This window comes from Tachypleus tridentatus, chromosome 13, assembly GCF_004210375.1.
Source record: "Tachypleus tridentatus isolate NWPU-2018 chromosome 13, ASM421037v1, whole genome shotgun sequence".
NCBI lineage: Eukaryota > Metazoa > Arthropoda > Merostomata > Xiphosura > Limulidae > Tachypleus > Tachypleus tridentatus.
Window position 1 is genome coordinate 201937088 of NC_134837.1, and position 14296 is coordinate 201951383.

At 35.3% G+C, this 14296-nt stretch overlaps 1 protein-coding gene across 3 annotated transcripts in view; it reads right to left on the bottom strand.

The window, feature by feature from the left end:
* The window catches only part of LOC143237594 (glycine receptor subunit alpha-2-like), a 35638-nt gene that overhangs the window by 4814 nt on the left and 16528 nt on the right, over nt 1–14296 (bottom strand). For all 3 annotated transcript variants that reach the window (XM_076477028.1, XM_076477029.1, XM_076477030.1), the window contains exons 4-8: nt 11135–11202; nt 8502–8728; nt 7308–7390; nt 3489–3623; nt 1499–1869 (exon numbers count right to left, since the gene is read on the bottom strand). In XM_076477028.1, the coding sequence (XP_076333143.1) occupies nt 1499–1869; nt 3489–3623; nt 7308–7390; nt 8502–8728; nt 11135–11202 (884 nt within the window). The remainder of the gene's footprint in view (nt 1–1498; nt 1870–3488; nt 3624–7307; nt 7391–8501; nt 8729–11134; nt 11203–14296) is intronic.

The window sequence follows — 14296 nt, forward strand, 5'->3', positions numbered from 1 at the left end:
TTTACTGTGTAGTTTTTTGTTTATCGAATTCAAACAATGTACATAAATAAATGCACTTGCATATTCTTGAAAAGAAGCTATATTTCTTCAATGTAAGTAACCCTGAACGATAGTATTGTCAACAGAAATATTATTATGCAGTTTGACAGAGGTAACAGTAATGTTACTTTGGAAGATGAGTCCCAGGGTCACTTATAAATCTTTGATAGTTTTATTGCGTTTTTTTATTATTTGTAGATGAACCGATAACAATTGCAATCGAATAATTTGAACCAACTGGATACCGAATGAAGCTTTCTAATCAAATACAGCTATATAAATATATAGTACTGTCTGTTGTACGTCCATGTAACTACTTATCTACATTAGTACTGTCTGTCGTATGTCCATGTGACTACTTATCTATATAAATATAATAGTACTGTCTGTCATATGCCCATGTTGCGATGGAGCTTCATTAGGTCCATGCTGGGGTATCCACAGATTTTTAGTTTTGCATTTTGCCTCTTTAACTATTACATACTGTTACTTCACCCCCTGTAGATGGATCTCCATCAAATTTGGTATGGAGGTTAATGGGAAGATACACAGGAATTTTTAGTTTTACAGTTTTTACCACTACTTCACTCCCTAATGATGAATCTTCATCAAATCTGATATATATGATTGTTACTGGTTCTATAGTTGCCATTACCAAACAATGTATGATGATCGATACTGATTCTGCAGTTGCTATTACCAAACACAATATGATGATCTGTACTGGTTCTACTGCTGTCATTACCGAACACAGTGTGATGATCTGTACTGGGTCTACTGCTGTCATTACCAAATACAGTATGATGATCTGTACTGGTTCTACTGCTGTCGTTACCAAACACAGTATGATGATCCGTACTGGTTTTACAGCTGCCATTACCAAACAAAGTATGATGATCCGTACTGGTTCAACAGCTGCCATTACCAAACACAGTATGATGATTGATATTGGTTCTACAGCTGCCATTGTTTGGTAATTAAATCTGGCTAAATGGTTTCCACAGATGAAACAAGAAGAAAATTAAACGTCAGTTTATCTACACATAAAGATACCTGTCTGATTTGCAATGACACAGGGTGAATATTGGAAATGTACTTTATGTCTACCTAACCAAGATGATGGACTAGAAGAAATCAACTAAACTTAAATAAGACAACTATTATCTTTTTCACATGGTAGTTTTAATCGGTGTGGATCATACACTAACTGTTAAGTACTTCTTCTAGCTTTTGGTTTGTTTTTTAGTCAACGTTTTCAGCTCTATACTGGGTTCCTCAGGCCTTCATAGAAAATATTGTCCACAAAACAAGATATGACGTGGACTTTAATTCAGAAAGTACTTATAGCAGTAAGTTTTTAATGTATTTTCTAAGAACCATGATAGGAACACGTCATGGAAACATCATGAACTGAAACAATGTGGAAAGTTCCGGATATCGACTACAAAGTAAATCCCACCTTTGCATCAATGTCTTCGGCAGAAAATCCTCTCATCATCTTATTGGTTCCCGTGTAGCCCATAGTGTGGTTGACAATGGCAAATTCCAGTAGAGACATGAATACAAACACTGTACATGATGACATCCACACATCTATCGCCTTTACGTAGGATACGGGCGGAAGTGACGACTGAGACTGTGTGTTTTGTGTCGCTAGAGTCAATAAACTTGTCACCCCAAGAGTCACACGAGCAGGGATAGCTTCCGGTCGAATCCAGAAAGAAATCCAGGACATGGCGACAATAAGTGCCGAGGGAATGTAAGTGTGAAATAAGTGATATCCAAGACGACGTTTCATGTTAAACACTACAGCCAGGCAGGTGAAGTTACCTGAAAAAAAAAAAAAAAAAAAGCAAATAAAAATATTCTTAAACAATGGTTTCAGCTATAATGAATATTGTATTGTTGTTACTATCATTTACTACGGCCCGGCATGGCCAGGTGGGTTAAGGTGTTCGATTCGTAATTTGAGGGTCACGGGTTCGAATCCCCATCTCACCAAACATACTCGCCCTTTCAGCCGTGGGGGCGTTATAATGTGACGGTAAATCCCACTATTCGTTGGTAAAAGAGTAGTCCAAGTGTTGGCGGTGGGTAGTGATGACTAGCTGCCTTTCCTCTAGTCTTACACTGCTAAATTAAGAACAGCTGGCGCAGATAGACCTAGTGTAGCTTTGCGCGAAATTTAAAAACAAACAAACAAACAAACAGTACCTTAAAATATGTTTTATTCAGATATGGGTGCTCTTGCACCCCGTGTATCCTTACCCCTTCTCAAGCGTATGCATTACACACAGTAGTGAGTCACATGACTAGGTGGAATTACACGTCATTAGTATTAATAGGAGTGTTACACACACATCCAGTGGCACAGTGACATGTCTGCAGACTTAACAATGCTACAAATTAGGTTTTGATACCCGTTGTGGGCAGAGCACAGACAGCCCATTGTCTAGCTTAATTCAAAACAATAACATTCAACAATCAGGTGATGATGTGGTGTTGTTATGTTTTAGATTTTTTTTCTTGTATAAAACATATTCAGGTCCATAGAGATAATAATAGTCAACAGCTGTATCTAGATAAAATGTTGTCTAATAAAATCTAGAAATAACATCGACATCCTATTTATACACCAGAGGTTCCAATCTGGTTGTCCATGGAAGGATGCATAACAAGGGAAAGGAAGCAAAAGTATAACATACTGTTACATCTGTGGTTTACTGAGGTTTAAAACGATACTTTCGAGAACTACTAAACTTCTTCATAACTTTAACTTCCGTTTGTTTTCGAATCTCTGTACAAAACTTACACAAGAGCTGTATGCATTAGCCATTCTTAATTTTGAACTGACAGACTAGAGGTAAGATGGCTGGTCAACAGCACCTATCAATCTTAACTGCTTAAGTCAAATAGTGGGATATAACTATCACTCTTATAACGCACCCATGATATCAACATATAGAGCCCTTTGTTACAGTAACTGGTCGTGGACAAAGAATCACAGAGTTCAATGTTCAGACATGTCAACCTTTAGTCATGCTTAATCCTTCATACGAAAAAAACTGATTTAATGTCATTATTCTTTTGTGATAACACTTCAAGGTTCTCAAGTTAAAAAATATTCAGCATTTTAACACAAAGTAGAAATACTTATTTGATTTGAAGTCGTATCAGGGCTGGAGTCCTGAACGTTCCGCTCTCCGCACCCCAGCTTGTTAACTACTAGACCACACAGAGTCAAAAAGATAGCTCTATTCCTTAATGTCTATGTACATTGCTATATCATACACATAACAGGATATAGCTTGTACTTAACAGATTATTACCACAGCAGGTATATTGTACTAACCAGCTTGGTACTACAGCTGGTATCTAGTAGTTACTTACCAGAGTATTACATCAGCAGGTGTCTTACCAGTTGAATACTTCGGATGTATGGTACTTACCAGTTGAATACTCCAAAGTGCAATCTTCAGTTCTGTTTTCAGCAATATCTAACTGTGGAAGCTCTATTTCTGGGTTGATGACTAGCGGGGTGGAAATATTCCATCGGAACACTAAATCGTCAGTTGTATGGGACACTGTCAGGAAAGTCATGAAGCACTTTCATTTTGAGTTAGAATTCCGTTGAGATACAATGAACATGTAACAACTAACCATAAAAGACTTATTCACTTTGTCGAGAGCGATTTCACATTTCTTTTCACGCAATGCTCAACAATATATATCATCGCTTAACAACAAAACTATCAACTCATTGTTCTTATTCCAACCACGGTGTTTATGCTAAATGCTCGATATTCAGGGTGATTTGATAGAAAGATTTGTTTTTCTTTATAACTTCGGTGATATAACAACAAAACAGGTTAACTCAGAAGTTTTATGACATTTAGTTGTAGCCAAAAGTAAAATGAAATTTACCGAGTAGTGTTTCAATTAAGCTCTATGTTATGTTTATATATTAAATTAGACTACAACTAGGCTTACTATTACTAAGGTAATAGTCAGTAGTTAAAGGTTTTAAATGGTTAAAAATACCAGTTAATATTTTAAAACATAAAGAAATATAAACTGTTATTACAAACAGTGCACAAGTACTTTCTCTTAACGATAACGTTCCATTTTTCTGCGTAAATTTTACTAAAACTGTAGATGTTAAAGAATTACTTCGAGACTGATGAAATAAGTAAAGAATAGATGCATTTTTGAGGTACAGAAAATTAATTTTAATTAAATTCTATAACTTTTGTTAATCGTTCTAGGGCCCGGTATGGCCAAGCGCGTTAAGGCGTGCGACTCGTAATCCGAGGGTCGCGGGTTCGCATCCCAGTCGCGCCAAACATGCTCGCCCTTTCAGCCGTGGGAGTGTTATAATGTTACGGTGAATCCCACTATTCGTTGGTAAAAGAGTAGCCCAAGAGTTGGCGGTGGGTGGTGATGACTAGCTACCTTCCCTCTAGTCTTACACTGCAAAATTAGGGACGGCTAGCACAGATAGCCCTCGAGTAGCTTTGTGCGAAATTCAAAAACAAATAATCGCTCTAGAAGGGTTTTTTGTCATTTCCCAGTGGAACAGTGGTATGTCTGAGGAATTAAAACGCTAGCATCCGGGTTTCGCTACAACAGATAGCCGTTTGTGTAGTTTTGTGTCAATTACAAACAAATAAAAGTTTTGCGATTTTATATTAGTTTTTAATATGAGAATTTAATTGAAAAAGAAATATTACTGTATCACTTTTTTTTCTACCAGATTAAAAAAAATAAGTCTGTGGAAACGCTTCATATGATTTGGTCTTTGTATGTAGCATTGTGGGTCACACTCATAATAAACACAAATTATAAGAGAAAATTAAAGGAGCGTCTCATACTTTTAGATACGTAAGTTATTCGAGAACTGGCCTTCTTGGCCAGAGGTCATTTATTTAGTCATTTGGCTTACTTTATTGGAAGAAGGTAATCTAACAACTGTAGTTTATCTAGTCATTTTAATGGTCCTTCTAAGCATCTCCATTGTTACACACTTTCATCTTACATTGCCATAAAGTTAGCACAGAACAATACATACCTCCATCTTACATGAACATAAATAAACGCAGGACAGTACACACCTCCATCTCACATGAACATAAAGAAACACAGAATAGTACATACCTCTATCTCACATAAACATAAATAAATACAGGACAGTACACACATGATCATAAAGTAACAACAACATAATACACACATTCTCAAGACGGCTAGTACTGGTATCAACACTTCAGTTAATATAAATTACAGAACAGCGTTTCGATTTTCTTAGGTCATCTTCAGATTAACAAAGAAATAGTTTCAAACTCCCTCTTGCCAGGTGCAAGTCTTAGGGACGAGAGTATAACGGGTACGGGATTGTAGGGGACGCTGCGTTGGATGTTAGGTTATTAATTAGTATAGGTATAAAGTTGTTCCTTTATATTGGTTTAATTTTGATTTTAGTTGCTGTATAAGTAGGGATTCTTTGATTTTGCATTTGTTTATATTTGTTTCCTTACTTAATATATGGGTGTTTTCTATGGTTATGTTGTGTTTTTCTGATTTGCAGTGTTCAAAAAGATGTGAAGATTTTTTTTGTGTTCTTTGAATCTAGTCTTCATTTTTCTGCTTGTTTCTCCAATATAGAAGTCGTGGCAGTTATCACATTGTATTTTATAAATTATGTTGGTGTTGTGTTTGTCAGTGTAATTTTTACATAGTATGGACTTTAGTTTTGTACCTGGTTTTTGAATAAATTTAGTGTTTACTGGAATGTTGTGTTTTGTTATACGTTTTTTTTCCAAGTGTTGGTTATTTTTTCGCTGATGTCGGGAATATATGATATGCAGCAATGTAAGGTTTTGTAGTTTGTTGTATCTTGGAATTTATTGTTGTTTGTTTGCTGTTGGTGTAAGTGTATGCGTATCATTTTTTCCACGGTTTTTTGAGGAAATTTGTTGATGTTGATGAAATGTTGTTTTATTTTGTTGATTTTATCGGGTAAACAAAGTTTTGTGGCTGTGTTTATTTGGTTTTGGCCCGGCATGGCCAAGCGTGTTAAGGCGTGCGACTCGTAATCTGAGGGTCGCGGTTTCGCATCCCCGTCGCGCCAAACATGCTCGCCCTTTCAGCCGTGGGGGCGTTATAATGTGACGATCAATCCCACTATTCGTTGGTAAAAGAGTAGCCCAAGAGTTGGCGGTGGGTGGTGATGACTAGCTGCCTTCCGTCTAGTCTTACACTACTACATTAGGAACGGCTAGCACAGATAGTCCTCGAGTAGCTTTGTGCGAAAATCAAAAACAAACAAACAATTATTTGGTTTCTTAATATGTTGAGTTTATGTTTCATGTGCTGAGTCCCAGCTTTGTGGTTAATAATGAACACACACATTTAGACATTAATAATATTTAGTTACTGTTAATATATACAAAGTTCTAATATTTTGTGAATGATATTAGACTTTACACAGACAACAATCGGTAGTTTATGGTTTTATATTGAGTGATATCAGACTTCATACAGGCAACAATCGGTAGTTTATGGTTTTATATTGAATGTATTAGGCTATATACAGGCAACAATCGGTAGTTTATGGTTTTATATTGAATGATATTAGGCTATATACAGACAACAATCGGTAGTTTATGGTTTTATATTGAATGATATTAGACTATATACAGACAACAATCGGTAGTTTATGGTTTTATATTGAATGATATTAGACTATATACAGACAACAATCGGTAGTTTATGGTTTTATATTGAATGATATTAGACTATACACAGACAACAATCGGTAGTTCATGGTTTTATATTGATTGATATTAGACTTCATAGAGACAACTACTGGTAGTTGATGGTAACCATCATGCTGTTAGTTCTCGTCTCCATGTTTATAAGTGAACAGAATTTCAGTCTTGCTTTTTTCATGTTTTGTCCTGTAATATTTCGGTCAAAATACGTCTTAAAAACCTAATACCAGATATTGAAACTAGTGTATACTGGTAAGTGTTGTTAGGGTCTGTCTATATGTTTACTTCAGCTGCGATGTTAAATTCGTAGATGATACAGAGACAGCTTCAAGAGAACAAGAAATGGCTAATTGAAGTAGATTATCTCATGGAAGGTCTAACTGTTTCTTAATTACTTGTGTAACAACATTTTTATACTACGTCATATTAATTATCTTGTTTATATGCTCTGTTACATAACTACCGTTTTATAATATACAGAGAAACGTTTTTACTCACAACTTTCTATCATCATTGAACATATTTGGTTGTCATGAGGATATGCTTCAAACTTCATAGCGCATGACAGCTCTAGTGTTAACCTAAGAGAAATGAGTGGAAAAAATAGTCAAAATTTGAAATTCAATAATCCTAAGTCCATGCTTGCTTAGTGTATTGGCACGAAATTTTAAAAAACATCAAATATGAAAAAAAGAACGAAATATAACTTAATGAGACTTTTAATGTAAAGCAAAAGAAATATTAAAATTAATTATATTATTATTAGGTACAAAGTTTCATAATGAGGCTGCTTGAGCTCGACCTCACCTCGTGTATCGAAATCACATTTTCAGCGTTATAAGCCCCAGACTTACTAGGGTGTACAAGTGACATCACAGAATAAGTTAATTTATTTCAAGTTTGGCACGAAATTACGATTACTTTCAATATGGACATCAAACAATCATTAATATATTTCAATATTGGTACTAGACAACTTATATAGAAGCTACCATTTTTAGATACAGTTTTTTTATAACGACAAAAGTGTAAATGCTGGAGTTTATCATAAGCCTACTTTTACAGGTTTGTGTACACATTAAAATTATGTTAGGAAAGAAAGAGATAATTTTGAGAAGGAAAGAAAGAAAGTTTTACCTTAAAAAATAAGAATTTTATTTCGAAAATAAAGTAATGGTTTTAGTTAAGAAATGAAGAAACAGGGTTTACACAAAAATAAAATAACAATTTTATCTGAGAAAGCAAGTATCAGTTGTATGTCGAATATAAAATAATAATTTTATAGATAATATGGTCTTTTTAGCTTTACCAACAATTAGCTTCTATCGTGGAATGAAGTATGGCAAAAATTAAATGTTTATTGAACACAAGCGATAATTATTAGTTCAGTTGTTTCACCTGTTAATATTTTACTGTTCTTTATTAGTTTTGCTTTTCTTACTGTTATGTTCTTTTCTGCTTTCTGTTACAGTGGATCAGGGGTAAAATCAATGTTTCTATGCCTGGGGTGATGGAACACAGATAGGGCATTATGTAGGCCTAGGCTTAGCAATAAAATCAGTCAAAATAATACAAACACCTCAATGGTAACTAGAATATACAAATAATTTGTTTTTTGCAATATTTAATTTCTGTAAGGTGATGATCGGTACAAGTTGATGAGAAACTACTGGTGTATGTGTCAAAGCTTACTTCGCCATATAAAGCAACGTTTTGTCGTAGTAAAGCCACAGATAGTGGTTCGGAACACTCATTTCGTGGAATGTTACTTGTTTGGCGTTTTTGAAGAAGGTATCTGGTCTCCAGATAAACTTCAACCAATCAACGTTGAGGATTCTGTAGTCTTCTGTCATGTTTTCTGGCAATCGAAGTCTGTAGTCTTGCCAGCTCTGGGCGAGAAATATATCGGCAACGTACGTCTGTGGAACACAAGTTGTTGATAATTCTCAGTGTCAAGTGATATAAAATATTAAATTATGTGATCTTTAAAGGACATCAAGTAAAAAACAGATTAGTTTTGTGTATCTCAGACTTTCCTATAAACATACATCTTCTTAACGTTTATTATATTGAAAGTTACATAATTTATTATAAATAATCTTTTGGCCTGTCTTGCTCAAAATATACTTAAGTCACTATGAAATGGCCTTTGTGTTTGTTTCACCCAAACAAAACTTAAGTCGTTATGAAATGATTCCTGAGTCTGTTTTACCCAAAGTATACTTAAGTGGTCATGAAATGATCTCTGGGTCTGTTTTACTCAAAGTATACTTAAGTTGTTACAAAATGGTCCCTGAGTCTATTTTACTGAAAGTACACTACTTAAGTTGTTATGAAATGGTCCCTGGGTCTGTTTTACCTAAAGTGTACTTAAGTTGTCATGAAATGGTCCCTGACTCTATTTTATTGAAAGTAAACTAAACTTGCTATGAAATGGTCCCTGCGTCTGTTTTACCCAAAGTATAATTAAGTTGTTACGAAATGGTCCCTGAGTCGATTTTACCGAAAGTAAACTAAAGTTGCTATAAAATGGTCCCTGGGTAGGTTTTACCCAAAGTGTACTTAAGTTGTCATTAAATGGTCCCTGGGTATGTTTTAGCCAAAATGTATGCAAGTTGTTACGAAATGGTCCCTGAGTCTATTTTATCAAAAGTACACTAAAGTTGCTGTGAAATGGTCCCTGGGTCTGTTTTACCCAAAATGTACTTAAGTTGCTATGAAATGGTCCCTGGGTATGTTTTAGCCAAAGTATACTTAAATTGTTGTGAAATGGTCCCTGAGTTAACCTGAGAACAAAACATCATGATGGAGAATGGGTTAAATAAAGTTAACCTATGGATAAAATATCATGGTGGACGATGTGTTAAAGTTAACATGAAGCTTATCTGTGTTTTCCTTTTATTTCTCTAAATATCTTACCACATGCAGCCCTTTCATATTACCTACGATATCTCACACTCTGCAACTGCCTTGCCACGTGTGGCACCTCCATATTACTTGGATGTGTCATTCTGATTACTTTGCCATGTGTGGCGCTCCTATTATATACACGTGCTATACCATATTACTAGTTCTAGTGTTTGAGAAAACAGCTCAAGAAAAGATATAAGCTTACTATTGTTCGTGTGTCATACACCTTACAGTTACACTAAACTTATCATTGTTCCTGTGTCCCATACACGTACAGTTAAACAATACTTACCATTGTTCGTGTGTCATACACCTTACAGTTACACCAAACTTATCATTGTTCCTGTGTCCCATACACGTACAGTTAAACAATACTTACCATTGTTCGTGTGTCATACACCTTACAGTTACACTAAACTTATCATTGTTCCTGTGTCCAATACGTGTACAGTTAAACAATACTTACCATTGTTCGTGTGTCATACACCTTACAGTTACACTAAACTTATCATTGTTCCTGTGTCCCATACATGTACAGTTAAACAATACTTACCGTTGTTCGTGTGTCCTACACCTTACAGTTACACTAAACTTATCATTGTTTCTGTGTCCAATACGTGTACAATTAAATAATACTTACCATTGTTCGTGTGTCCTATATCTGTACAGTTAAACTAAACTTACAGCTGTTAGTGTGTCCTGTACCTATAAGTTAAACTAATCTTGTTCGTGTGTCCCATACATGTACTGTTACACTAAACTTACCATTGTTAGTGTGTCCTGTAACTCTACAGTAAAACTAAACTTACCGTTGTTAGTTACACTAAACTTACCATTGTGTGTGTCCTGTACCTATAAGTCTACAGTTCGTGTGTCTAAACTTACCTAAACTTGTTAGTGTGTCCTGTACCTGTACAGTTAAACTAAACTTAGAATTGTTCATGTGTCCTATACCTGTACAGTTGAATTAAACTTATCATTGTTCGTGTGTCCTATGCCTGTACAGTTAAATTAAACGTACCATTGTTCATGTGTCCTATACCTGAGTACTTCAATTGAACTAACCATTGTTTGTGTGTCCAAAACCTAAAAGTTAAACTGATCTTACCATTGTTTGTGTGTCCTATACCTATTAGTTAAACTAATCTTACCATTGTTCGTGTGTCCCATACATGTACAGTTACACTAAACTTACCATTTTTAGTGTGTCCTGTAACTGTACAGTTAAACTAAACTTAGCATTGTTCAGGTGTCCTATACCTGTACAGTTAAGCTAAACTTATCACTCTTCGTGTGTCCCGTACATGTACAGTTAAATTAAACTTATCACTGTACGTGTGTCCTATACCTCTACAGCTACACTAAATTTATCATTGTTAGTGTGTCCTATACCTGCACAGTTACTCTAAATTTACCATTGATTCTTCGTCTATGGAGTCGACACTCAAGACTGTTACGTGAAAATACACGGTGGTTGGTACGCCTGTTAAAAAAGAATATTATAATGTTTTATTTTGATAATGACAATGTTAGTAAAAAAATAACACGATATGTAACTAAAGTAATATGAACTTTTAATTCACAGACGTTGAATTTTGTTCAAAATGACCAAGCGAGTCATCTATGTAAATTCTGAATAGGGTTAGAAGATGTGATTTATCTATTACATTTCATTGACAAGAAGAATTTCGTAAGTCTCAGAATTTTATTATTATTATTGTATAGTTTATTACATAAACAGAAACGTTATATCTAAGTCACCTTTAACGATATTAAGTTACGGTAAAACTCTTACACTTTGGTGATGCTTTCTTAACCGTATAAAGTGTTTTGTATTTCTGGCAATGCGACTATGGGTGCGGTAATTTTGAGCTACTGACCAGAGGTAAAATAGATGGTCAGTAGCACTCTGCCATTCACCGACTATGATAAGAAACTGACTGTCACTCTTACAACTCGTCTAGAGGCTAAAGAGCAGGGAACATTTTATGACATCCCAAGTTACCAGCTTCGAAATCCAATGTTCTGATGTCACGTAATCGTGTAAAAGATCAGAAAATAAGAACTGTAAATAATGAATTTTTTTTTGAAAGTAATAACACCAAGCAGGGGACATCAAACACAATAGGAATATCAGAGGGGAAAACAAACAAGAGGAATATCAGAGGGGACGACAAACACAACAGGAATATTAGGGGACATCAAACACAACAGGAATATCAGAGGGGACAACAAAGAAGAGGAATATCAGAGGGGGCGACAAACACAACAGGAACATTAGGGGATATCAAACACAACAGGAATATCAGAGGGGACAACAAACAAGAGGAATATCAGAGGGGACGACAAACACAAAAGGAACATTAGGGGATATCAAACACAACAGGAACATTAGGGGATATCAAACACAACAGGAATATCAGAGGGGACAACAAACAAGAGGAATATCAGAGGGGACGACAAACACAAAAGGAACATTAGGGGATATCAAACACAATAGGAATATTAGGGGACATCAAATACAACAGGAATATCAGAGGAGATAACAAACACAATAGGAATATTAGGGGACATCAAATACAACAGGAATATCAGAGGAGATAACAAACACAACAGGAATATCAGTGGAAACAACAAACACAATAGGAATATCAGAGGAGACATCAAATACAACAGGACTATCAGGGGAAACAACAAACACAACAGGAATATCAGAGGGGACAACAAACACAACAGGAATATCAGGGGGAACAAGAAACACAACATAAATATCAGAAGCGACAGCAAACAGAACAGGAATATCAGGGGACTACAAACACAACAGGAATATCAGAGGGGACGACAAACACAAAAGGAACATTAGGGGATATCAAACATAACAGGAATATTAGAGGGGACAACAAACAAGAGGAATATCAGAGGGGACGACAAACACAACAGGAACATTAGGGGATATCAAACACAATAGGAATATTAGGGGACATCAAATACAACAGGAATATCAGAGGGGATAACAAACACAACAGGAATATCAGAGGGGATAACAAACACAACAGGAATATCAGTGGAAACAACAAACACAATAGGAATATCAGAGGAGACATAAAAAACAACAGGAATATCAGGGGGAACAACAAACACAACAGGAATATCAGGAGATATCAAACACAACAGGAATGTCATGGGCACAACACAAACAACAGGAATATCAGAGGAACAACAAACATAACAGGAATATCAGGGGAACAAGAAACACAACATAAATATCAGAAGCGACAGCAAACAAAACAGGAATATCAGGGGACTACAAACACAACAGGAATATCAAGGGGAACAACAAAGACGACAGGAATATTAGGGGAACATCACACACGATAGGAATATCAGGGGGAGCAAAAAACACGACATAAATAACCATAGGAGCAAATAAACCTGTAAGGAAAAGGATTAAACGGACTTCAATCAAAAAATATTGTAGTTCTGAATTTGTTCAAAGATGCCGCTCTTACAGAATGTAATACCTAGTTCATTTAATTTTAACGCAAAGCTACGTGGTGGTCCATCTGTGCAGTGTCCATCACAAGAAATCACACCCTGAATTTCAGTATTTTAAGTCTTAAAGCTCACCTAAAAGTGACTAAACTTTGAATATGATAATATATCGACACCAAAGACTGTTGTACAGAGGAAAGACAGCCTTACAAGAAACAAACTTAAATGGAAACAAACGCCCGATTTAAATTTGGCTATCTATGCTTCTTTGTTTGCATTGAAATATAAGTTTTGCTCACGGGTATTCAAACCAGGTTTTCAACGTTATACGCCTTCAAAATTACAGCTCAGCCATCGAGCACTGGGCTACATGACTTGAAATGAATTAGTCTGTTAAAGTGCGACAGTCCACACTTTAGAACAACTGCATAACTTTAGACTGGATAAGGTTTAACAAATACATTAATAAAAATGAAGTTTATTCAGCTATTTTAAAGGTAATTCTTCTTTCAGTCTCGCTCAAAAAACATCGGAATTTGTGATCAACTGTTAACTCATGAATGTTGTTTGATCACTGTTTTAGATAGTTGACTAAAATGGTGAAGAATTTTAACGGCGTACATGTTGAGTTAATTAGGTGCATAGTTTTGAAGGTTTAAAAACACATTATTCTATTTTCTATTACTTGATAATTCATTTAACTTTGAATATCAAATCTTCGATTTCGGAATTTAGTGAAGGAAGAACAGTATCAACACATATCCTCCCTGGTTGGCCCTCATCCGTTGATGATTATATGGTTATTCTTTAAAAACTTCAAGAGAATACTGTGGTGTGAGTTGGTAAAGATGTTAAATTATTGAGTGTACTGTGGTGTGAGTTGGAAAAGATGTTAAATTATTGAGAGTACTGTGGTGTGAGTTGGTAAAGATGTTAAATTATTGAGTGTACTGTGGTGTGAGTTGGTAAAGATGTTAAACTATTGAGAGTACTGTGGTGTGAGTTGGAAAAGATGTTAAATTATTGAGTGTAATGTGGTGTGTGTTGGTAAAGATGTTAAATTATTGAAAGTACTGTGGTGTGAG